The sequence below is a fragment of the Barbus barbus genome, assembly GCF_936440315.1.
Source record: "Barbus barbus genome assembly, chromosome: 35".
NCBI lineage: Eukaryota > Metazoa > Chordata > Actinopteri > Cypriniformes > Cyprinidae > Barbus > Barbus barbus.
Window position 1 is genome coordinate 9,213,436 of NC_136763.1, and position 24,575 is coordinate 9,238,010.

The following is a 24,575-nucleotide window of genomic DNA, read 5'->3' on the forward strand; positions in this document are numbered from 1 at the left end:
GGCGCAATGGTTTTCTACTGTACAGACCGTATATGCTATTGCCCTACACCAAACCTACACCTAAACTTAGCCCTCACAGGAGACTTTTTACATTTTTAGATTTTCAAAAAACTTCATTCTGTGTGATTTCAGGTTTAAGTCCCCACCGGAATATAAAAACACACACACACACACACACACACACACACACACACAAAGGAAGTGTCTCAGGAAGTGTTTAGTGTGACCACAAGGTGGGGCCATTGCATCAAGAAGAATGGACAAGGTAAGAGTCAAGAGTTATGACAAAGCTGAACTTTAATTATAAATAGCTCGTCATCATTATCAGAGCTTATATGTACATAACCTTGGGTGCATAAATACAAAATATTTTGTATTAAATGCAAAATATAGTTAAATTAATATACAAAAAAAAAAAGATAAATCAGTCAGTGTGAGGAGCTAGTGTGTTTGTCTAATGGCTGACAGTTTTTTTTTGGTTATTTGGGGATATTCGGTGTGTTTCAGGACAGGCACATTTGTAGCCGCCTCTGTGGTTGATGCAGAGGTGAGAACAGTTGGCGTTCTTCAGTTCACACTCATCACAACGTCTGGCAAATACAAGAAGAAAGAACTCTTATGAGCAAGAATTCATCTTTCAAGTAATATCTACACACAATTTTGTTATGTGCATATGCATGTAAGATTTGTATGTTTGTGTGCTGACCTTCACACTGGTGTCCATTAGGGTGCAGTCTGTATCCACGAGGACAGACGCATCTGTAAGTACCTGGCAGATTTACACACTTCCACTCACACCTATGTAACTGCTTCTGCTGGAGGACAGCTGTCTCCTCACACTCATTAATGTCTAAAACCAAACCACAATTACACCTTTTAGAATAAAAAATACACTCAATGTTCATTAGCATAGAAATCATCTATTCATCTGGGGTGAGGCAAAAACTAATTTTGTGGTATAACAAAAAGTTATGTTTTCTGGTATTAGTCTATATGTAGTAAGCAGGTGTAATAAAAATCCTTGCAAATATCCCTTTTTGACCCTATTGTGACATACAGTACCTGATTTAGTCTACAGGTATGTCAGGACAAATTAAATTAAGATATGTAGATGACTGACCTTCGCAATGCCTATTGGTGCTGTCCAGTTGGTACCCTACAGGACACAAGCACTGGAAACTGCCTAGCGTATTAATGCAGCCAAATACACAGAGAGCACTGCCAACATGTTCACACTCATCCACACCTGCAGAAATAGTAACATTAACTACATCAAGACCATGGGGTTGAAGTTTCTAATCAGAATTCACCCTTATTTCGTTCCAAACTCGTAAGACCTTCGTTCATCTTCAGAACAGAAATCAAGATATTTTTGATGAAATCCGAAAGCTTTTTGACCCTGCACAGACAGCAACTGAAACGTTCAAGTCCCAGAAAGGTAGTAAGGACATTGTTAAAATAGTCCATGTGACATCAGTGGTTAAACCATAATTTTAATACTTTTTGCGCACAAAGAAAACAATCAAATTGTTATTTTTGCACACAAAATGTCACATGGACTACTTTAATGATGTCCTCACTACCTTTAGAAAGCTCTCAGATTTTATTAAAAATATCTTAATTTGTGTTCCGAAGATAAACAAAGGTTTTAGGGGATTTGAACAACATGAGGGTGATTAATGACGGAATTTTCATTTTTGAGTGAATTATCCCTTTAAGAATGATTTTTGTCATTAGCAGTGCATCAGCACACACCAAACACTGATTCACTCACCAGAGCAGGATGTCCCGTCTGAAGAGAGCTGAAACCCTGGACTGCAACTGCACCTGTACGAGCCCAATGTATTTTGACAGGCCTGCTGGCACAGGTGCAACTCCTCCACACATTCATCCAAATCTATAAATACCACAGACAGGCACATGAAAGGACCTGCATGCATTCTTACAAGCATGAATGCATGAAGCGAACATATTGATGAAGAGTAGAGGAGTAATATCCTACACACACGTATATATTCAATATATACAGATACATGACCAAGTAAACATGCACATTCACATACAGTACACAAACAGTACGCATCAAGGTGAGCTCAAAAGGGAAGTTGTACAGCTATTGAATAATAAAATGTTTTGAACCTTGCTTACATTTGTATTTACTGTAGCACTGTCCCCTTATGAGATCACTTTTTAAAGTGGAAAAAAGGTTCTTCAAATTATCAAAATATTCTTCACACTAAGAAAAAATGGTTCTTTTTAGAACCATTTGAGAAATCTGGAAAGGTTGGAGGAAAAATCATGGAACCCTTTTGGAAACCTTAATTTTAAGAGTGTTTTTTCTTCCTTATATGATGGATAACTGTTAACTCTTAAAACACCACGTAAACCTCACACACGTGTTGTACATATAACATATATTTGTTGATATAGGTCAAGAAAGCCCTGGAGTGACACCAGAGTGTAACGTTAAGTCTTGCAAGACATTCAGGGCTTAATCGACACACCACAGCTGGTCTGCAACCAAAGCCATAAGAATCTATGGTGCTCAGGTCAAGGATACATAAACAAGCTGTTAACCTAGTGTCAGGACCACATCATGCCGGAAGCCACCATTCCTAAAGTGGAAAACCTATAATAGACATAGTCTGTATGTCTAAAGAATGCCATTCCGTGGTTGTATCGCAGTGGTTATGATACCACAGTCAGTATACAACAAGATTACATGTGCATGTGGTTCTTTTCTCACCTCGACAGGTGCGCTGATCCTCCAGAAGAAGAAATCCTGGTTTACAAAGACACTGGGCACGATTCTGTTTATTGACATGACAGATCTGTGAACATCCTCCATTGTTTAAGGAGCAAGGAGTTAGCTCTGCAGTTGAAAGAAACATATTATGAAGAATTTAAGATCCAGCTACTGATAATCACAAAGAAAGTTTTTAATTGCTTATGAAACAGAACGTGACAGACAAAGTGGTATGGAAGCAGAATAATGACAATAGTTTTTGAAACAAAGCATGCTGAATTCCACAAATCGAAAAAAAGATGCATTGCAATTAACAGTGCATTTTAATGCCTTGTATTTCCAGGGCTTGCATTTTTAGGTCCTGAAATTTAACATAGTTGTTTATTTAAGCTGTGAATATTTCAATTCAAAATATTTCACACACATTTTCATAATAAAAAAAATCAATAATTCTTATTCACCATCCAGAATTCACTTCCAAAATATTCAATCTGTTTAAAAATACGATGTATAATATTCGACAGGCAAATTTCGGTCATTTTATTTCACTTTCCAAATTCGCTGCCACAAATTCAGTGGTTAAAATTCGGCAGAAAATTCAGCGTTGCACATCTGGGACCTGAAGGAATAGCAGTAGAGCACCGATGCATGATCTCACCAGCCGGTGGCGCAAGCGGCTGTTGATGAAGTGCCATATGTGGATCAAGTCATTCATTTACAAAAACTGATTTGCAGATATGGAGCAAGCGCTAAGCAGAAGTTTTGATTATCGGGGCCAGTATGAACATGTGGAAACGCTGATTGTGTGCATGTTTAATTCAACATCTTTGCTGTTTCCTGTAGCCTACATGTAAGCAGCTTTCTCTACCACAAAAAAAGTATAATGCTCTTTTACCCAACGCTGAAGTACAGAAATTACATCTGAGGAAGACATATATTGCTTTCGGTTGCTTAGTTTCTGTAACTTTGTATCATGGCTTGTGTGATGCTGTGCTGTAATACTGGGGTTCCCCTCATACGTCACACTCCAGGATTCCGCCTCAGTGAACTAACTCAGTGATATAAGACCCAGGGGCAGTTCTAGAGGCAGGGGACACTTGTGCGTTTAGGGGGCACAATTTTAAAATTAATCTTAACCTTAAGTATTATTAGTCATTTTTCACTATGCCATGTATCACTGCAATCTCTAAAAGCAATCTATAACAATTTCAACTAAATTAAATATCTCATAATGTTTCATTTATTTGACAAATCATTTTGTATTGTAGTGTCAGGGGCATCATGCACTCATTATTTTTGAGGGGGCACGAGTGAAGGGGGGGGGCTCTCATGCTTGTCATGTGACACACAGCAGCCACAATACCACTGTCTAACTGCCTCTATAGGCTTATTTCCACTACAAATACCATTACAAACATTACAAACCATCAACTTTTAAACATTAAAAAATGGTTTTCTGTAGTGTGTTTTGGGACATATTACGTTAGGATTTATTGGTTTTAACAAGCCACCAACAGAAAGCAACCAGTAGAGACCCACAGGGTCCATTGCAGTTTCCAGTAAAACCAATACAAGTCCCATTATAACCAGTAAAAGCATTATTCATTTTGTAATGGTGTCTATTGTTTTTTTTTTCAGCAGGTGTTTTATTTTTTTTATTCGATATATTGGATTGGATTGGATTCAATTTATTGTCATTGCACATGTAGGTACAAGGCAACGAAATGCAATAGAGAAGAAGAAATACAGCATAACATGAGGAAAGAGAGGAGAAAAAAAAAGTGTCCTCGCACTGCGTTCTTGGAAGAGAACGCAGCGCGAGAACAGACAAAAAACCTCAGCATAAAGCACAGTCAACACAGGAACATAACTTGCATAGTAATCCTAGTTCAGACGAAACAGCCATCCGGCCAGCCGCCATTACAGCGCAAACCCACGGACCCGTTAACACCTGACAGGATGAAGCGACGAAGGCGTGGGATGGGGTTAGGGAGGTGTATGAGTGTGTGTATGTGTAAGTTCGTGTGAGTTCGTATGCCTTGAAATCCGTTTCGCCAGCACTCCAAACCAGTCGACTCAGTTCGCAGGTTGTGATGCGACATAGCAATTGCCATGGAAACGTCCTTGGACAGAGCACAAGCGCCCGACAATAACAAGGTGTTTTTGGGAGGAGGGAATGGAAGAAAGAGCGTCTCCCTGCAGTATTCACCGGAGAGTTGATACCAGAGCGGCCTTGCCAAGCCGTTCTGTTGTGGGAAGCCGGAAAGAGATAAGATTGTTTTGTCTTAGTGCGAACAGCTGTCTTCCAGTTTCACAGCTATTCTCATTGTCCATTCTGATCTCCATGTCCATCAATTTTCATGACGGGCAGCCATGAGAGGTTTTGGATAGCCAGTCCCGTCTCCTTAATTTTCTGATAATTTAGGGCAACGCCTAATCCAAATAGCAGAAACCCAGTTATCATTGTTCCGAATAAGAAGATGTCTTCAATGTCCTCCACGGAGAGAGCCGCCAGACACACGACCCGCCATCTCTCCCATGCGTCCATCGTGTAGCCAGCAGCAAACGTCCCAGCGGGACATTTCGGTTCTCCAGATCCCGCTTTCCTACTCGAGAAGATGGTGTCAATTGCATTTAGAGACCAGTTGATCAGATCCATAATTTCGGTTTTGTAAATAGTGCAGCGAGAGTCTCTTAAGAAGGACAGGACAATACAAGAGAGCAAGCAGGGAAGTTCAGGAGGGAGGGAGGGAAGAAAAATGCGACCGCCTTCGAACAGAGCCAAACGAGAATATATCCCTAAAATATATAATGAAATATCTCGATTCTCAATTATGTGTAAGTAAATGCATTTTGCACCTTTATAGATAGTTATTTGGTCTATAATGGGCAAAGTAGCCTAATACTGTAATCTATTATTACATAATTATTATGTGATTGTGTCTTTAAATTATGCTTGAATATTGCCAAACTCTATGACAGTGCAATCCCTGTGTGAGATATGTAATTGTCATATTTCTATAAAAATCTAAATGACATGTTTGTATTAAAGAAGAAATGGATGATAAATAGACCTTTTGTATGGGATTATATAGTAAGCACTTTGAGTGTCTTGTATGTAAGGATTACAGAACCTCAGACACTTTGAACTTCTGAGATGGACAACACACACACAGTGCATTAACATACAGACATCTGTCTCCACATCCCACTGAGAGAAAATGCGGGAAAACGCCTCTCTGAAATATGCATCAGTTCCTTTTCATCCACTCTTCCCCTCACCCACCCTTCCTTTCACTCAACTCACTCAGAATGGTCAATAGAAGAATGTAATATTCTACATTAATGCAAGTGTTATTTACAGTCATGTTTGGTATCATTTGAATTGTCTCAGGGCGACTGGTACAATGGTCTCATTCTTGTAAGAAGTAAACTAAAAGGGAATACAGATCCTAAGAGTTCAGAGATATTTTGCATACTATAGAGGGTGGGTCAGTTCCCAGTGGTTTTCATGCAAATTACCTTCTGTCCCAAAACGGTGCTAACTCGGCTTGATCAAAGCAAATTCAAATTGTGAGTTCCTGCCTACATTTCAGGGGTGTTGGTCTTGGTTTGAGGTACTTAAGGAAATGTGGCAAAAGGGTCGGGGCGATTTCTGTAGCCAGAAGCCCGTAGTGTGGTATGTCTGAATACTCACACTATGTATTACTATAAAGTCAGGTTTGCATTCTTTACTCATAGACTTATCTTTGAGAATTCTATGTTTTGTATTGATATGATTTGATCTCTTTGAATTGCTGTGGAATTGAGATAATACATACAGTATTTACCTGACTGAGAATAAAATGTTACATTTGACCTTATTCTGTTTTACTCTGTAATTATTGACTCTAGTAGATTACGTCGCATCCTTGTTAAAGACATGAGCAACCGAATGAACGAGTAAATATAAAGTCAAGAGTTAACTAGAATAATCAAATATCAGAAGAATACAAATTAGAAATAGACAAGCAATCAATTTGTATTTCAAGCTAAAATGGAGTCAGATTAAATGATAAAATGGAGTCAGATTAGAGTTTAATTTAAATTGAAGAACTTTGCACACTGGAAAGACCGAACACGCAGGAAACCTTCATCCACCACCGGAAACCTTCTTTGGACCGGACGTGTGGACCTTACAGTATATTCATATAAAAGCAACAGAACTGAAATTATATCATGTTTATCAGCAGCACAGCACATGAGTGAGAATAACGCGATATCCGCCTTTGATCTCGTAGGTCTCAATTCTACTTCGAGAGGTCAGAACTGTCCATCTTGACTGAGCTTATTTCACTCCTCTGCCCACTGTAGCCGCCTACTCTCATCTACACTTCAGCCGAGGCGCATCTCAAACAAGCCTAATAGCTGTCATTGCTACGGAGTAATGCGTTTTCTTTAACCGATTTCTGAGGGAAACAGCGTGAAACCTTTTGCGTTAGTTCATATTCTACATCTGCTTAACTGTCAATATAATTAGCATAATCATCAATAAAGTGTATTCTGAGATCTGAGGTCTTATATCACTCAATTAGTTCACTGAGGCGCATTACGCATCGTTGGGGAATCCTGGAGTGTGATGTATGAGGGGAATCCCAGTATTACAGCACAGCATCACACAAGCCATGACACAAAGTTACAGAAACTAATTTTCTGCTGAATTTTAACCACTGAATTTGTGGCAGCGAATTTACAAAGTGAAATAAAATGACCGAAATTTGCCTGTCGAATATTATACATCGTATTTTTAAACAGATTGAATAGTGACTTCTGGAAGGTGAATATGAATTATTGAATTTTTAATTATGAAAATGTGTGTGAAATATTCACAGCTTAAATAAACAACTATGTTAAATTTCAGGACCTAAAAATGCAAGCCCTGGAAAGACAAGGCATTAAAATGCAAGCACTGTTAATTGCAATGCATCTTTTTTTTCCGATTTGTGGAATTCAGCATGCTTTACGTTTCAAAAACTATTGTCATTATTCTGCTTCCATAAAGTGGTCCCTTTCAAATAATATAATTTACTTTACATGGTATGGTTTAAGTTTAGAGAACAGGACAGGATTTGCTCCCTGCTGAGAGTGAAATCCCACATCCGCAGAGACTTACAGATTCTATGGGTTAATGAATTTACCTTGTGTAGACAGGAAAAACTTTTGACAATTAAATGATTTTAAAATGTACTTTTTGCTTAACAAAAATAGCCAACTAAGGCACAGTGGTCAAATGAATTTGATTAGTTAAGATATTTTTACGTGCATTTTTGAAATAAGATAATGTGTATAGCAGAACATCGGAGTTCAAAACAGTAATATCCATCTGTATAAACATATTTCCAGATGTGTCTGATGACATTTAAAGTCATTCTGAGGCCATCTGTGAACAGTTCTGCCTGTCACCTGCTTAGAGAAGTGATGAGCAGGATATTACTCAGATGTCAAATATCTAGACATATAAGATTTGGAGGGAGGTGAGATGAAAGAGTCAGTATACTAAAATGCCGATACAACATCTAAACAGGATTATGAAAAATGAATCTTATCAGCAACTTTAATCTCTGAGCATTTGATTCAAACTTGTTAATGAACCCTTTCTTAAAGATGCAGTCTGTAAGTTTTGCCTCTTTGTCGCCATCTATGTTTAAAAACCTGGAATTGCAGCCACGTGCGGAATTACCTTGCTTGCGTGGGATGTACACCGGCACGGCTCCAGCGCGGATATATCTAATGTTTTGAGGTGAATGTGTAGCTGTCAGTCACAGCACCGGTGTGGATGTTTACTGTACTTCACAATGACAGATTCTAGCCTACGTCTTGGAATATATAACCCAAATAAGAATTTTCACCATATATTAGGATACACTGATTATGAAGTATTCCTGATTTGATTCTTTGCTTTCAAAGAAGCCCATTTCTGCCACATAAGAAAAAAGAATTCATGCTTTTATAAATCATAATTATCACTTAAAAAGTAAAACAAATTAGGTACTAAGTCATAATCATGACATAACAGTCATAAATACGACAAAAAGTTGAAAAAAGTCGAAAATTTATAAGCTAAAGTCATAATTATTTAGATTTGCCTAAATTATTACTTTTCATCTAACAGTTATGATTTAAGTAAATTTCATTTTTTAAATAATTTTTTAATATTTATTTTTTAATATTTTTGTCATAATGATTTACCAAAACATTTTAATGTAAAAAAAATTTAATTATGTTGTGTGCACAACATAACATGCAGCAGTTTCAAACAAGAACCTTGTGATTATTTCCTGGAAAAATCTCTACATATTTAGATCCAATATGTGTCATATATCTCACCTAAGCAGAGAGGTGTTTGGCCACTCCATTGTCCATTGTGTTGACAATAGCTGTAGACGTCACCATTGGTCAATGTGTATCCAGGGTAGCATGCATACTGAATATAATGCTTATACTGAAGTGGGTCAGGATTCTTTATCGACCGAAAGTAGAACGTTCCGTGAGAAGGAAACGGAGGGTAGGGACACACTGGACGACGTATCCTTGAAAATCTTGGAAGATCTTTCCACGCTGAAGGATCAAGTGTTTGTTTGGGGTGACTATGATTGCTTTTTTCATTTACTTGATCACCAGTAATGTCAGTTGAGCTGTGGAGGTCTGTTGGAGCCTTCAGATGCAGGTCAGACACTAGCTGGGTGGCTGTCGTCAAGACCTCCAAGCTAGATGATGCCTCAGTAAGGTCTGGTCTTTGTTCAAAGAGTCCTCTGGAGATAGATGGAACAGTAGACCGCTGATCAAGTGCAAATGAAACAGACTCATGTTTAAACACCATAAAACCAGGATAGCTTGTAGTTGAAGGTGCAAAACTCTCAGTGGTGTCTACTTTGATGAAAGTCTCTGACTGTAGATGGTCATCTGTGCCTAATGTGCTGATGTTTGGTGCAGGTGTAATTGATATCCAATGTGAACTATTTTTACTGTATTTTGGTAAAGTCTTAGCAGCTGAAGTGACTGAGACTCTTTGAAATAGTTTGTCTGTACCAATCGTGGACTGATAACCTTTTTTCTTTCTTCTGTATGGTGCTGTTTGATCCATGATCTTGACTTGTTGAGTGTTCGTTGCTGGAGTGACGAAGCTAGTTGGTGTGGTCCTCAAAAATGAAGATTCAAGAAAAGAACTGGCTAATGAGATCGTGTTGACATACGCAGAGGCCACAGTCACAGATTTCTGAAGATCAGAGTTCCTGATTGGATCCTTTTCAAGGTTGTTTATTGGCCCGGCCTTTCCACTGTCTTGTGTTTTGTCAAATATAATCTTTGAGGGCTTTTTCTCTACTGGTTTCCAAATATGTTTCTGCTTGAGGTCTGTAAAGTCAAGTCTGATGTGAGGGACCCCAAGCAACACCGTTTTTAAAAAAGCATCCTTGGGAGCGGTGTTTAAATGGCTATGTAAGTGATCTTTTAGGCTTGTAGGAACATCATGGCCCTGTGCTGAGACTGGACCATGTAAAGAGTCTTGATTCAGATGAAGAACACTCATGATATCAGCCACTGTAAGAACCAAGAAAAAATCCGTAAGGAGGAACGTGAAGAAGCCAAAGCAAACAGATGGTGAATTTTACAGGAAGTCATTGTAGCAGTGATGTAAAAACAATCAGGCAAAAAATGGTACATGTTAATAAATCAAACAGTTTTGGCATTTACGCTTGATTCAGATGACATACCTTTGCAGACAGGCTTAGTGGCGTTCCAGCTTTTCCCCTTGCAGAAGAGAAGCGCAGATCCAAACAAACTGAATCCAGTGTCACAGCTGAAGGTGGCCAGAGATCTGTCTTTAGATACCACAGTACTGCCATGCAGGAGATCACCAGGGCTGGGGCATCCTGATGCTGGGGTACAAAACAACTTATGGTATGGCTGTAATTATCAGCATTATATTAGAGAACCTAAAAAACTATTTTAACTACTGCCATTTAATTTAAACAAATTTTAAATTCATCAGAGAGATACATCTACTTCATGGCCAAATTTCACAGTACAGAATAAATGTGTGTATATTTACAAACTTTGTGAATATTTACTAACCCACACACAGCGGTGGGTCTCTGGCCCACTGTCCAGATACACAGCTGCTAGTACGGTAACCGTGGATCCGGAATCCTGGATTACAGGTGAAGGTAACATACAATCCTCCATAACGGAAAAACACACGGCCATTTTCTAAGTTCCCAAAGCCACTGCAGCCTTTATCACCAATGCCTATGTGAAAACCATCAGAAATCATCATATGCTTGAACACAGATCAAACTAAATCACAACGACTAAAATTGTTAATCAAGGCCAGACTGAAAGTCTGAAAAAAATTGCTTCAATGATTTACCTGGCTTAATGTGATAATATTAATTATCATGATACTGTACCTGGTGTTTGAGTCCAGAGCTGACACAAAAATACACACAACAGTGCACCTCTCCAGCCTAGCATGATTGAGCAAATTCCACCGTAAAAAAGAGTCTGAAGAGTGTCAGACTGTAGATGAAGATCACTCAGGCAAACTGAACACTAGAGAGAGGAGTCTTGAAGGGATTGGGTAAAAAGATGAGACATGAGAGAAGGGGAAGGGAGAGAAAAGGGGAAGAGACACAAAACAGAATAACAGGAGTTTAAAACATCCTGAACACTCATCTTCAAAACAGGATGAAAACATAGAAACGACAGTGTGTTTTTTTTCTTGTTAAAGGGAGCAATAGCAAGTCAGCTCAGATGACTTCAGTTAAAACCACTGTATTAGAGCCAATGCTTTTTTTTCTTGTGTGAATGCAGACCAGTGTTATAATAATAATAGTGTGTTACAATTATATAACGCATTTCTAGACACTCAAACGCTTTACATTGTGAAGGGGCTCTCCTCAACCACCACCACTATTTTAGTATGATTATTATACTATTAATATTTTATTTGTAAATGATAACACTGATTCTGTCTGCCCAACTAAACACTGTATACTAAACGTGATCATATTTATGGCATTTATATCACATCAGACCACCCTTTGAAATTAGTCTTTATTCATTTCTACCCCTTGACTTTATGAAACACATCATGTCTGGTGAGGGCATAAATTGACATTTTAGTTTTGATAATAAACAATGGTACATTGTAAACCACATACAAGATGAAAACAGAGCAGTTAATATCAGAGAAATATCTACACACAAAAATGACTCGACTCAAAGTGAAGTCACAATTATAGGGTTGTACTGCTGAACAATTATACTCCACTAGTGAATTACAGTGCTACGCATTAGCGGTGACTGTATTTAAACTGTGCATTTTTTAGGATATTTAAACTTTTTTTTCTCATTAATTTATATCACAAAGGGCAGGAAGATTAAAAACTCTTACCTTTATGATAAATGTGAATCCTGGAAAATGAATATGTTCAAGATGTTAAAAAGATGTTAAAAAATAAATAAAGAGGAAGTGCCAAAAATGATTTGTAAATCCGCCTTGTCTGTAATCTGCTCATCCAGAATTAACCCTGCTGCTGCTCTTTGACATCTAGTTTATGCACCACCCTGAAAGCCTCCAGGAACTCATTGAAATCAATGCTGCCGTCTTTGTTAAAGTCTATGCTTCGAGCCATGTCGTCTATCGTCTGGTCATTCACAGCCACCCCCAAATGGGAACTGAAGAGCTTCCAAGTCTGACGAAACTCCTCAATGGAGATCTGACCTATGTGAAGGTAAAGAGGTGGGTTATGATCACCATATAATAACCAGCATTAATCTTACTGAACAATCAGGAAAGCAGTGACACTAACCTGAGTGATCCTTATCGATGATGTTAAATATTATCTCTAGGTCAGTTCTATATCTATAAAGAGTTTCAGCCAAGTTTGGTGTTACCTAAAAAAGTTAATTTAAAAAAAGTGAGATTGAATTGTGAGGTATTATATTTTCAAACTAAAAGTCAAAATGTCTGTTAAAGCTGGGCAGTATAACATACATATATGTGACCCTGGACCACAAAACCAGTCATCAGGGTCAATTTTTGGAAATTGAGATTTATACATCATCTGAATATATAAGCTTTCCATTGATGTATGGTTTGTTAGGATAGGACAATATTTGGCCGAGATACAACTATTTGAATATCTGGAATCTGAGGCTGAAAAAAATCTAAATATTGAGAAAATCGTCTTTAAAGTTGTCCAAATGACATTCTTAGCACTGCATATTACTAATCAAAAATTACGTTTTTGTATATTTATGGTAGGAAATTTACAAAATATCTTCATGGAACGTGATCTTTACTTAATATCCTAATGATTTTTATAAAAAAATTATCATTTTTACCCATACAATGTATTTTTGGCTATTGCTACAAATATACCCGTGCGACTTAAGACTGGTTTTGTGGTCCAGGGTCACATATGTGGTTAAAATTTGGCAATCAAATTTTTTTCAAATCAGCTGTTTAACAATGATTCATTACCTCATAAATAATTCACTTGATTATCCAAATATAAGCATTACCACACAACTATTAACTTATAAACCATTTTCCAAATTCCCTGTTGAGATTATTATAAAGTGATATAAATAACATTAATGTCATACAAAATTACTCACATAATTTATGATATAAGATTTTGGTCATACTGCCCATCCTTATATAACATAAACATAGATTAAGATAGTGACCGGAGGGATGGGCTCTACAGGGCTGATGTCCTCAAAGCAGGATTCATACTCTACATTGCCATCTGCACTAAGACGGGCCAGGCGAGGGCGCAGGGTTCTCCATGGCAGATCCAATCGCAGCACAGACGCCACCACCTGTGCCCACTCGCTAGTGGAGATGCGTCCTGCAAGAAATGGAGAGAAGAACCATTTTAGTTTAACCTTCCAATTACCTGCAAGTGCATAATATAATATAGCATAATATAATATAACCTGTGTTGTCTATGTCATACTGTTGAAAGGCAGCCATTAGCTCAGAGCGGTGAGCATAAAGCTTCTCTTTCAGAGCCCTGAGTGCTGAACCTTCTGCTACACAAACCCTGAAACACACACACAAACAAACTAATTAATATGGATGCATGAGAACTTCCACATATATATGTAACCAGTCACACAGTTCCATATACTTAACACCTATTTGTTGAAGGCGTAACAAGCGTACCTTTGATGGAGTGTGAGTTTTCTGGTGCTTCGACTAACTTGATACTGGAAGAAGCGTGGGATCAATTCAGGCCCCAGTTTGATGTACGCCCCGCGGTTACTGCCCTCTTCGTAGTAGTTAGATGCAGAGAAAATAGTGATAACCTTAAATAAAAGGGAACAATTTCTGAAATAATGCTGGTGCTAAAGATATACAAGATCATGCTTTGCATGGATCAAAATTCCTGTGTTCACCTGTCCGTCGTGGCAGAGCTCATAGCCCTCCTGTTTACATTCATGTGATCTGATGAGCAGACAGAGGCCGTGTTTCTGCAGCAGCGCCTGCGTCACGTCTGGCCCAAAGTAACAGCCTCCACCACGAAAAGAGTTCGGACTGCAGCCGTTTTGATTTTTAGGGTCACTCCACAAGATATCAAGAACCTGTATCAGACAAATAATGACAATGTGAAATAACACATAATTGACAAGCATCTTCTAATACTTTTCCATCATTGTTACAGTTATTTGTCTATTTTTAAATGTTTAGGAACTACTAAATGATTTCAAAAAGTTTTATAGTGATCAGTGCTATTATTATAAATAAAAAAAATCATTAACTAAAAGTAAGTCAAAGGCTGAAACAAGTATAAAGACAGCAAAATGCTTAAGGCCAGAAATGTAATTTATACTGCGAGCCACAGTTTTACAGGAATAGTTAGTGTCTGTCATCAAATATTTACCTCAGTGTTGTTATTGCTTACTAAAACTAAGATCATTTTTATTAAAATGACATAAAGCTGAAATAAAATGTAAATGAAGTAAATTAAAGCTAAATAGATATATGAAATAAATAATAATAATAATATATATAAAATATAAATTACCAAAAAAACACACAAATTAAACTAAAATTAAAATGAAAACAAAAATACAAAAACTGGAAGATTTTATATTGACTCTTCAAATATCATAGAAATGTGAGGCTGTCGTTTTAAAATTTCTAAGCACAAAACCCAGAGTGCCATGCTCTTTTATAATTCATAAACACCTTTTTGAGGAAGATCAGTAGGTTGGTGCAATAAAGTGAGTCATATTGTGAACTGGAGGTTTAAGCTAAATAAAGTTCCAAGGCAGAACGGTTCCACATCCTAGATAGAAGTTATATGTCACCGACAAAACACACATTCTGGGAACAGTTTCAACTCACTTGCTGCCATTCCAGTTCTTCTCTAGGCGGCTCGGGGGGCTCTAGGGAGACAAAGGAGTCCAGGAAGGGAACTTGGAGCACATCAGTGGGGCTCGGCAGACTAGGGGAAGGCGGAGGTCGACGTGGAGTGTTCCGTGACGAGACCCTGGGGGAGCACACGGATGATGAGGAGGATGAAGATGATGAAGATGAGGAGCAGCTCCCCTGCTTAGTGAAGTGCTTCTTCCGCCTGTGGGAAGCACGACTGGTGCGGCCTGAGGAGCAAGGGCTGTCCAGTCTGGATCTTCTGCTGTGTCTGCTGCTGCTGCGACTGCAGGCGTGGACGTTAAGATGATCAATGCTGCGTTTGGGCAACCTGAGAGCAGACTTCACCTGCAATGTGAGGGATAATATTTTATACATTATCCTGGTTATTACATGGCTACTTACCTAAACAAACATGAACTGTAGATTTAAACTGAAATGATTTTATATAAATAGGCTTCTAAAACAGGCTTAAAGACCTACTTTATGCCTTACAACTGTGCTCAGAAAGCCAAATAAATTAACAAATGCATGTGAATTATAGATTTAAAATTGAAATAATTTTATTATGTGAAAAGAAAGAATATAAATCGGAAAGAAAAACAAAACGCCTACTTTATGCCTTTCAACAGTGCTCAGAAAGTCCAGATCAGTTTTGTCCGATATGCCACCGTGAACAATAAGCACTTTGTTATTGATGACAGTTGCAAGAGGAAGCAGGCTGAACACATCCTGAAGAAGCTGCAGGATTTCCCTGCCATGAGTCTATTAAGAACACAGTAGAAGTTAATGTGCATTTCTTTACATGTCCAGTAGGTGGTGATGACCTCTAGTATTTGACAGTAAACTTATTTAAACCTTTATTAACCCTCTTTAAACAAGCAGATTATTTATTTCAAGTAATTAATAGAGTTTTAAGGCTTTTCTCAGCAGTTGTAATGACATTTTCAAATGTTTTTATGAAAATTGTAAAAAATTTAGCAACTCGACTCTAATTTTAAAAAGTACTTCCAAACCTGTATGAATGTCTTTTTTCTGCAGAACACAAAGGAATATATTTTGAAGAGTGTTTGTAACCAGGTTGTTTTGGGGCACCACTGACTTCCATAGTAGGAAAAAAAAATACTGCTCTGTTTCCCTCATTCTTTGTGTTCAGCAGAACAAAGACATTCATACAGGTTTGGAACTACTTGAGGGTGAGTAAATAATATACATATATATATGATAGCCAATAATCAAAACATTAATAAACAAAAAAGCACATATAAAAAATATACCTTATACTTCTGCATGACTTCTTTTGTGAATCCATATCTGTAAGAACATCAAAAGCTTACACACTAATAATATAAATCATACTTTTAATTCAGTTTGAAAAAAGCTTTTTGAGGGCATCCTACTTGTGGTATACCATGCCTAGAAAACCTACTAGGATAGACAGAGCATGGAAGGATTTTGTTTATTGCTATATTAAAGGTCAGGCCTTCATTATTAGTCTGAATGTGTGATATAGCATGTTACCTGAGGTTCATGATGTGGTCCTCATGGTTGCCTCTGTTCAGATGCATGTGGTCGGGGTACAGAAGAAGGAAGGCAAACAGAATGATGATAATCTCTGTAGATTTCTTTCCTCGATCCACAAAGTCTCCATTGAATATGTAGGGGTTCTCCGCAGAGGGCAGACCGTTCTGGGTAATAAGGCAATACATCTTGAGTGCAATAGGTGATAATAAGTGATGCCCAAGTGGCTTTAATGAACTCATTCTCTGGATTTGCTTAGGTACATTACCTCTGCACCAATATGCTAAAATGTAATTACTCAAAATAATATTCTACATCTAAACAATCAATCTGCATTTACCTTGTAAAATATAAGCAGTAAGTCATCCAGTCTACCATGCAGATCGCCTGTGTAAAAGAGAAAGGCGGTACATTAAAGCTGTTTATCCATCCAGGGAATAAAATTCAAATGTTGGAATCTGTGATGAAAATATGCAAAATATAAACACTTTTAAAATGGTATAACGCAATCTCTTTTAGAGTATTCGAAGATGGGAATTCAGTTATTCATGCACGCTTTTCTGTACTAATTGAATCAGAAGCGCTGTTGAGTATGAAATGGTGCAGGTTGGCTGTGAGGAGCCCATTGAGGTACATTGAAGTGCTTTATGAAGTGCAAAATAAATAAGCACTCATTCATTCATGCCACATCTCTAGTTTTCCATACAAGCTATCAAAAATATTTAACATATCTCAAATGCACTGTTGCAACAAATCTGAGGTGGATTATTATTTCATAAAATATATAGTGTCTCACCACATATAGTTATCTCTTTGGCATAGGACGTCGACAGGTATATGACATTTGGCATCTGTTTCAAGAACTTCTTCGTTTCATATAATAGCTGCAGCACATATTTGCCGTGAAGAGCCTGAAAATGAGTCACGCATTTATAGGTCACTGCATTTTTATGTTTGCTGTTTCTAAAATAAATAGCAATAGAATAACAGAATGGCTAGAATTGTAGAAAAGAGATAAAGTTTTAGTTAAGGTTATGTTTTGATACTGTTTATCAAAAAATATTTGAAAAACTATTAAGGTTATAAATATACACTACTGTTCAAAAGTGTGGGTCATTTATTTATTTTGAAAGAATATAATATTTTTATTTAATGACGTGAGAGTAAAGACATTTATAATGTAACAAAAGATTAAAAATTAATTACAGATTCCTTAGAAGAACAATTATTTTCAACATTGATAATAAAAAAAAAATTCTTGAGAAACTTAAAATTCACCCTTTTCCATGCAGGAATAAATTACATTTTTAAAAGTATTAAAAACAGTTAAAATAGTTATTAAGTATTTTAAATTGTAATAAAATGTGCAATATTTCTATATTTACTGTATAAATGCAGCACATTTTAACCAACCCCAAACCTTTGAACGGTAGAGTAACACAATTTGAAGATGGTTTAAAGTCTGCTAGACAGAGATAAATAATGTACAAGATGATCTTGGTTTTTGCCAGAAGGCTCATAATTGTTCAGACTATTAGTGAAAGTTTTATAGTGTTGTACCTGCTCCTCTTTAAAGGCACTGAGTAGGGCATTGGTATCAGTCACACTCAGCGGAAAGGAGAGACGAGGACCGCTGTATGATTCCGGCACGACAATCTGCTCGTACTTCAACTGGCTGACCTCCTCAGTTAACGGGTCCACCACAGAGTCCAGGAGGTGAGAGATCAAGTCTGGGGGATAGAGAACATGGCAGCTGACTCGTGTGTGTGTGTGAAGAATGAAAGAAGAATCACGGAAAGCAAGTGTGACATGCAACTTGATTATCTTGGTGCCAATTTTGTGGTGCATGGATGATGGGACATGGTATGGAAAATTCATCATCTCCGAAATTACAGCCTTTAAGATTGAATCATCCAAGTCCAACCAACCTTTTAAAATGAAGAAGAAAAGGTGAAATTCATTTAAAAATCACGAAAATTAAAATAAACGGGCAGCAGTTTTATGACCCAAAGCGTTACACTGTCCCATATACAGTCATAAAAATGTTAACCTTTTTTCTCCATCTTCATGTCATGTAACTATTTATTATAATCTGCAAAAACAGCAGCCTGATTCAAAAAAATGTAAATGTGAATCAGGAAACACTTTGGAACATCAAAAGGTTTGTGTTATTGTTAGGCAGCGCTGGGCATGTGGCAAGAAGAGCACACGAGAACATGAATACATGCGGACAGGCATATCTGTTTCAGTTAATAAATAAATGATTAATTCTCAACCTGGAGTCTATTAAGAAAGGCCTATTTTGATTGGCCATCAAAATACCCAGCACACAGTGCCATAACACAATGTAGCATACTTCAATTTGCATAGCGTCTGGCCCTGCACAGGGATTTGAGTGCTGACCCATTGTGTCATTCTTGAAAATGTAAATTTGCAGTGTTTTCCGTAAATTTATACAGAGAGACTCGAATTTCAGGAACAGATGTTTGTATTGAGGAGAGAGCAAATGCAAAATCATATTTTTTTTTTTGCCTTGATTTAGCCAATATCTACTGGACTTTATTCCCTGCTTCCTTAGATTGCTAGTGATAAACAAACATTATTAAGCTCCATGTGGTTTCACATAAAGAGCTCTACTGTCTGGTAAAATGATGTTTACATTTTTGTAGTCGGTGAGGCTATGGCAGAGTTTGCAAATTAGGTTTGTGGGTTCATAAATGAGAAGAAATTGGATAAAGATGAAAATCAGGCAATATTCAAGCCTTTTCTGTGATTTTGAGTAAAAATCTGCAGATGTGCTTATGTTCAAAAGGATTTTTTTTCAGAAACTGATACTTTTATTTATCAAGGATACATTAAATTGAAAAAAGTGACAGTAAAGACATTTATAGTGTCACAAATATTTTTTATTTCAAATAAATGCTCTCCACAAAAACATGAAGCAGCACAACTATTTTCAATATTGACTGCTGAAAATTAAACTATGCCACCATAGGAATAATTTATGCTTTAACATATAATATAATACATCATATATAACCCTGGACAACAAAATCAGTCATAAGTTTTTTTTTATTGAGATTATACATCATCTAAATAAATCAGCTTTCCATTGACGCATGGTTTGTTAGGCTATGACAATATTTGGCTGAGATACAACAATTTGAAAATCTGGAATATGAAGGCGCAAAACAATCAAAATATTGAGAAAATTGCCTTTAAAGTTGTCCAAATTAAGTTCTTAGCAATGCATATTACTAATAAAAAAATTAAGTTTTGATATATTTACGGTAGGAAATCTACAAAATATCTACATGGAACATGATCTTTACTTAATATCCTAAAGATTTTTGGCATAAAGAAAAATCCATAATTTTGACCCATATAATGTATTGTTGGCTATTGCTACAAATATACCTGTGCTACTTATGACTGCTTTAGTGCTCCGGGGTCACATGTACAGGTATATACTATACACATATATTAATGGTAATTCAGATATTAATAACCGTTTTAATTCTAATAATTTTTCATAATATTACTTTTTTACTGCATTTATGAAATGCAGCCTTGGTGAGCATGAAAGAACAAAAAAAAATATATATATATATATATATATATTTTTTAAATTATATAATAGCAACATATAAGCCTTAGTGCTCAGAACCCATGGCACCCAATTAAGCTCCACTATAGTTGTGGCTGCAGAGTGCAGACCTTTCAATAATAAATATGAAGACACACTTTACTATACTGTAATTACATACTTCCTAATTGCCATCAGGCAAAGATTCTGAAGCCACAGAAACAAGAAGCTGAAAACCATCCAATCCCTAGATCATTCTTACCTGACAAGACCAGTCATGTGCACTTGCAGTCCACTCAATAGGAACTGATTAAACTCAGTTTTCCCAGAGGAAAGCCAATTTAGTGTCATCACAGGCTGAAGCAAAGGACCCCATGTGAAAAATATAAACTAGTGAAAGAAACATTCACTACTGGGTAAAACAACTGAATATGTTGTTTTCACAACTATTATGGTTCTTCAGAAACATTCGATGCACAGTCTCTCTCTAGATCTTTCTACTGTTTTCTTGGTGATCTCATTTGAGTTTCCGCTGTTCTGCTTGACTAAAGATGGGACTAATTGTCTTCTGTAATTCTGCACTTTGGACAGCTGCCTGTGGAGGCTGGTTGCTGCATTTCTGGCTCTCTCCGCATTACCACCACTCAAAATGGGATCTCCCAAGGTTGCTAAGCAACTGTCTCCATATAGCATTTTTTTGGAATCACTAAAAGGATAGGTTTGCAACACTCCAGAGGGAGATCGTCTGATGCAAAAATCACATGAGCTAGGGGCTTTCCAAAGGTGTGCTTAGGGACAGCCAAATTCAGATGATAATGAAAAAACAATCACTAAAGAAAATGACAAACCACCATGGCTTAACCAATAGTATGTTTAATCTGTTTGTCTGACCAGTGACAAATTGGAGTGTTTGAAATGGTTAATTATTTGTGCAATTAAATTACACACTTTCCTTAAATAAGCTTTAGCATCTTTCAATTGGACACAATTATTACCTGGTCCGTTCCCATTCATCTGTGTGAAGTTGTCCAACATGAAACTGAAGAAACTGGAGAGCTATAAAAATGAAAAAGATGTGTACTTGCATTAAAATGAATGTCGAAAATCTGAGTTTTAATATCATTACAAGTTTGTTAAGCGTAGGGTAAGATATTTGTTTTTTTTTTCTATGTATGGACTTGCCATAATGAGCAAGTGTCTTTTATACCTGTAGCTGGTCCTGTTCCCCTGCATACTCAATGGACTGAAAGATGTTCCACGTATAGCGTCTTCTCATCTCCAAGCGAGCAACATAACGTCTGTACCAACGCTGGATGAGTATGGCAGCTTTCATGGCTAAATATGTTAAGAACACAAAAAGAACGCAAGTGGCTGTGTAAACAGACTTTTTCCATGACGTAATATTTCTGTGACCACAGTTTTGAGACAAAAACTATTTGGGGAGAGAAATGCAGGCAATGAGGGTTTTCAATACACCAAATATGAATACTTCCCTACTTTGTTAGCAAAAAGCAGTAATATGTCTGCAGCCGAAATCGCATACTTTCCTATTACACAGTAGGCGGAAACACAGTGAAGAGAGTAGTATGTCTCTACACACCCCCAGATGGCTTATTACTTCAATGCATACAATGCAAAACTATCCCACGAGGCCACGGGAGCGAATTAGTGAATGGTAGTGAAGTGACGCAATGATTAACTATAGTACTTCCATATTTCATCCATACTACACACCTACTTTTTTTGCTGACGCAATTTATTTACTTATCCAAAAGAAGCACCTACTTAGTATGCGATTTCAGACACAGCCTCTATCTAAATATGCAGTTTTCATTAACCAAGACCCATCATGACCTACTCCATCCTCTGAGAGCAACCATTGGACACTTTGCTATCCCATGAGGGCATGGGAGAGCGCTTTAATATAAAGGAGGTTGCTATTCATTGTTAAACTTTACTTGTTTAACAAATTATTTCTGAGAACAAATGAGTCAAAAGACAATGCCAAAATGGCAAATGTAGAATTTCTGGGAAATATATGTGCATACAGAGAAATTTAACATGAAAGATTAAAAACAGTGCATTTTAAGACAGTACCATAACAACCCTTCAAAGATGTTTTGTTGCTATAGTTGATACTCATTTGTCTCATCAGATTCACGTTACCATGTTAACATCATGCTTTAATGCACATACAGCTCTTGGTACAGGGACACTTGCACCTTTTCCAGAGCGCTTGATTGCAAAGACTGTGCTAAAAATACACCTCGTCTCAGGAGGTCAATATCACAGGTGCTAATTAAAGAAGTGCTAGGAGCAGTTGAGGAGAAAGAACACAAGGCTTTGAGTACAGATCCATAGAGAACTTATAAGCTGTGTTCGAGAAGGATGGGAGAATTGCTCATCCATTTTATTTATTCTAAATGCACAGAGAAAAATCACACTCATAGGTTTACCTAAAAAAAAACGGTAGTTTCAAAAGTATGTAAACAAATCTGCATGGGTACTTTCATGCCAACTAGTACTTCTCTATAGCCACGAATGAGAGACAGACAGTGATGCTGAAGAAAGTGCCTTACTCAGAGCTGGGCTGGGCAGCTTGATGGAGCCATCTGTGTGAGAGGTGATTAAATTAAATCGAATAATTTAATTAATACCTTGGGGGTGGAAAAAATAAAAGAGACAGGGCTGGGGACTAAATGCAACGCAAGCATTGCCATATTTTTCAATAAATAACTAATGCAAACTTCTTCAAACCAGGGTTGTTGCAAAAGGGAGATGAAAAAGAGGTTAAACAATATTGCAAATCACATTAAAGCATTAGGGATAAAGATCCAATATTTACCAGTTTCTGAGGGTCGTGTTTGGTTCTCAACGGCAATGGATGTGCCGCATCCCATGATGGTACTTCTTGCTTCTAGTCATGAATATCCAAAATTCTTAAGTTTCTCTTCTTCGTTTAGTATCCAGAAATATCTGTGCAAAAAATAACACAGAATTAAACAGCTTAAACTTCATCAGTACCGAGACTGCAACCACATATTTAGGATAATAGTTTTGATGTTAATATAAAAATATATCTGAATACAAATCTGGGGAGATGCATCCGTATGGCTAACAGATCTAATATTTCAGTGCTTTTTTGATATTCATAATGAAGTGAAATGGCATTAGAAAAAAACAATACTGCTTGGAATTAATCCAGCATCACAGTAGCGTGTCTTTGTAGAATAAAGCAACAAAAGATACTTACTGAAAATCATGCTGGACTTTAATCTGTGCCCTAAAGAGCCTTTCAAAAGGCCCTTTTAACAGTGATCAATCTCTGAGAGGGGATACAGGGAGAGAGATGTAGACTGTTGATTGTCATCTTCACAGAGTTAGCCTACAAATACAACAACTACAATAATAATAACAATAATGTGTTATAATAAATATGTTGCCCCAACTTCTGGGGAGATGCTTATTATTTTTAAGTGACATGAAACTCTTTAAGAGATACTAAAACGATTATTGACACAGACTTTATTCCTTAACAACAACAAAAATGCTGAACAAACACGCGGAATAAACACTCGTATAATTAGACACGGAACACAAACAAAACGAAACGAGATGCATAACTTACCTTTCCGTTGTCCATCATTCAGTACGACATGCACATACGTTGAAAAATTAGGATTGGATAAGAAGTAAATGATGGAAAATCAAAAATTAATTTCCAAATGTGGAGGGCAACAGCTAAACACCACAGGTGTCAGATAAGGCTGAAACGCCGGAGCAGTCTGCTCTCTGCTGATTTGAGCAGTAGCCCCTCACTGCAGAACAAAGATCCAGGGGGCGGGGTTGGATCCACATCTAGGGGGTGGAGATGGTAGGTTTAGGGGTGGGGAAGGGTGGGTTTAGGGATCAGGGGGTGGAGACGGGTATGTTTAGGTAAATGTAAGGTGGGAGGAGTTGGATCTAGATCCAACCACGCCCCCTGGATCTTGAGAGCACGTCTCACTAGGTGCGTTCGACTTCATGCAGCACTTAGCAGACCGATCGGCGGCTGACTTGAAGCAGTGCATGCCGGTTAGAAATTTAGTCCGACTTGAACCGGCGCCGACCACACGTCACTGTCACGTGTGGCATCAAAGTACCGCGATAGCGTTTCGAGAGCAGCCGGCTGACTCAGCCGGCGCAATTTCTCCAGAGCGACTGCGGGAGCGCTGATGACGACACAGCTGTTTCACGATTGGCCAAATTCACCACATGACAACAAGGACGTGTATTTCGGGTTTATTCTGACAACTTCA

General features: G+C 37.4%; 2 protein-coding genes across 2 annotated transcripts; both read right to left on the bottom strand.

Moving 5' to 3' along the window:
- Positions 1-283: 283 nt before the first annotated feature.
- On the bottom strand, positions 284-11,057 carry LOC306854772 (uncharacterized protein; the record flags this gene model as incomplete). The annotated part of the gene is made up of 8 exons (XM_079393005.1): positions 284-590; positions 707-850; positions 1,121-1,246; positions 1,775-1,897; positions 2,747-2,872; positions 9,113-10,324; positions 10,498-10,662; positions 10,859-11,057. The coding sequence occupies 8 exons, from the start codon at positions 11,055-11,057 to the stop codon at positions 568-570; spliced, it is 2,118 nt and encodes a 705-aa protein (XP_079249131.1). The 3' UTR covers positions 284-567.
- Positions 11,058-12,309: 1,252 nt separating this feature from the next.
- Positions 12,310-23,177, bottom strand: LOC306855303 (serine/threonine-protein phosphatase with EF-hands 1-like; the record flags this gene model as incomplete). Its single annotated transcript, XM_079393881.1, has 16 exons — positions 12,310-12,509; positions 12,598-12,682; positions 13,481-13,644; positions 13,733-13,839; positions 13,962-14,104; positions 14,195-14,380; positions 15,147-15,518; positions 15,786-15,935; positions 16,448-16,484; positions 16,692-16,858; positions 17,032-17,078; positions 17,488-17,602; positions 18,252-18,421; positions 21,273-21,333; positions 21,485-21,612; positions 23,123-23,177. The coding sequence occupies 16 exons, from the start codon at positions 23,175-23,177 to the stop codon at positions 12,310-12,312; spliced, it is 2,187 nt and encodes a 728-aa protein (XP_079250007.1).
- Positions 23,178-24,575: the final 1,398 nt, after the last annotated feature.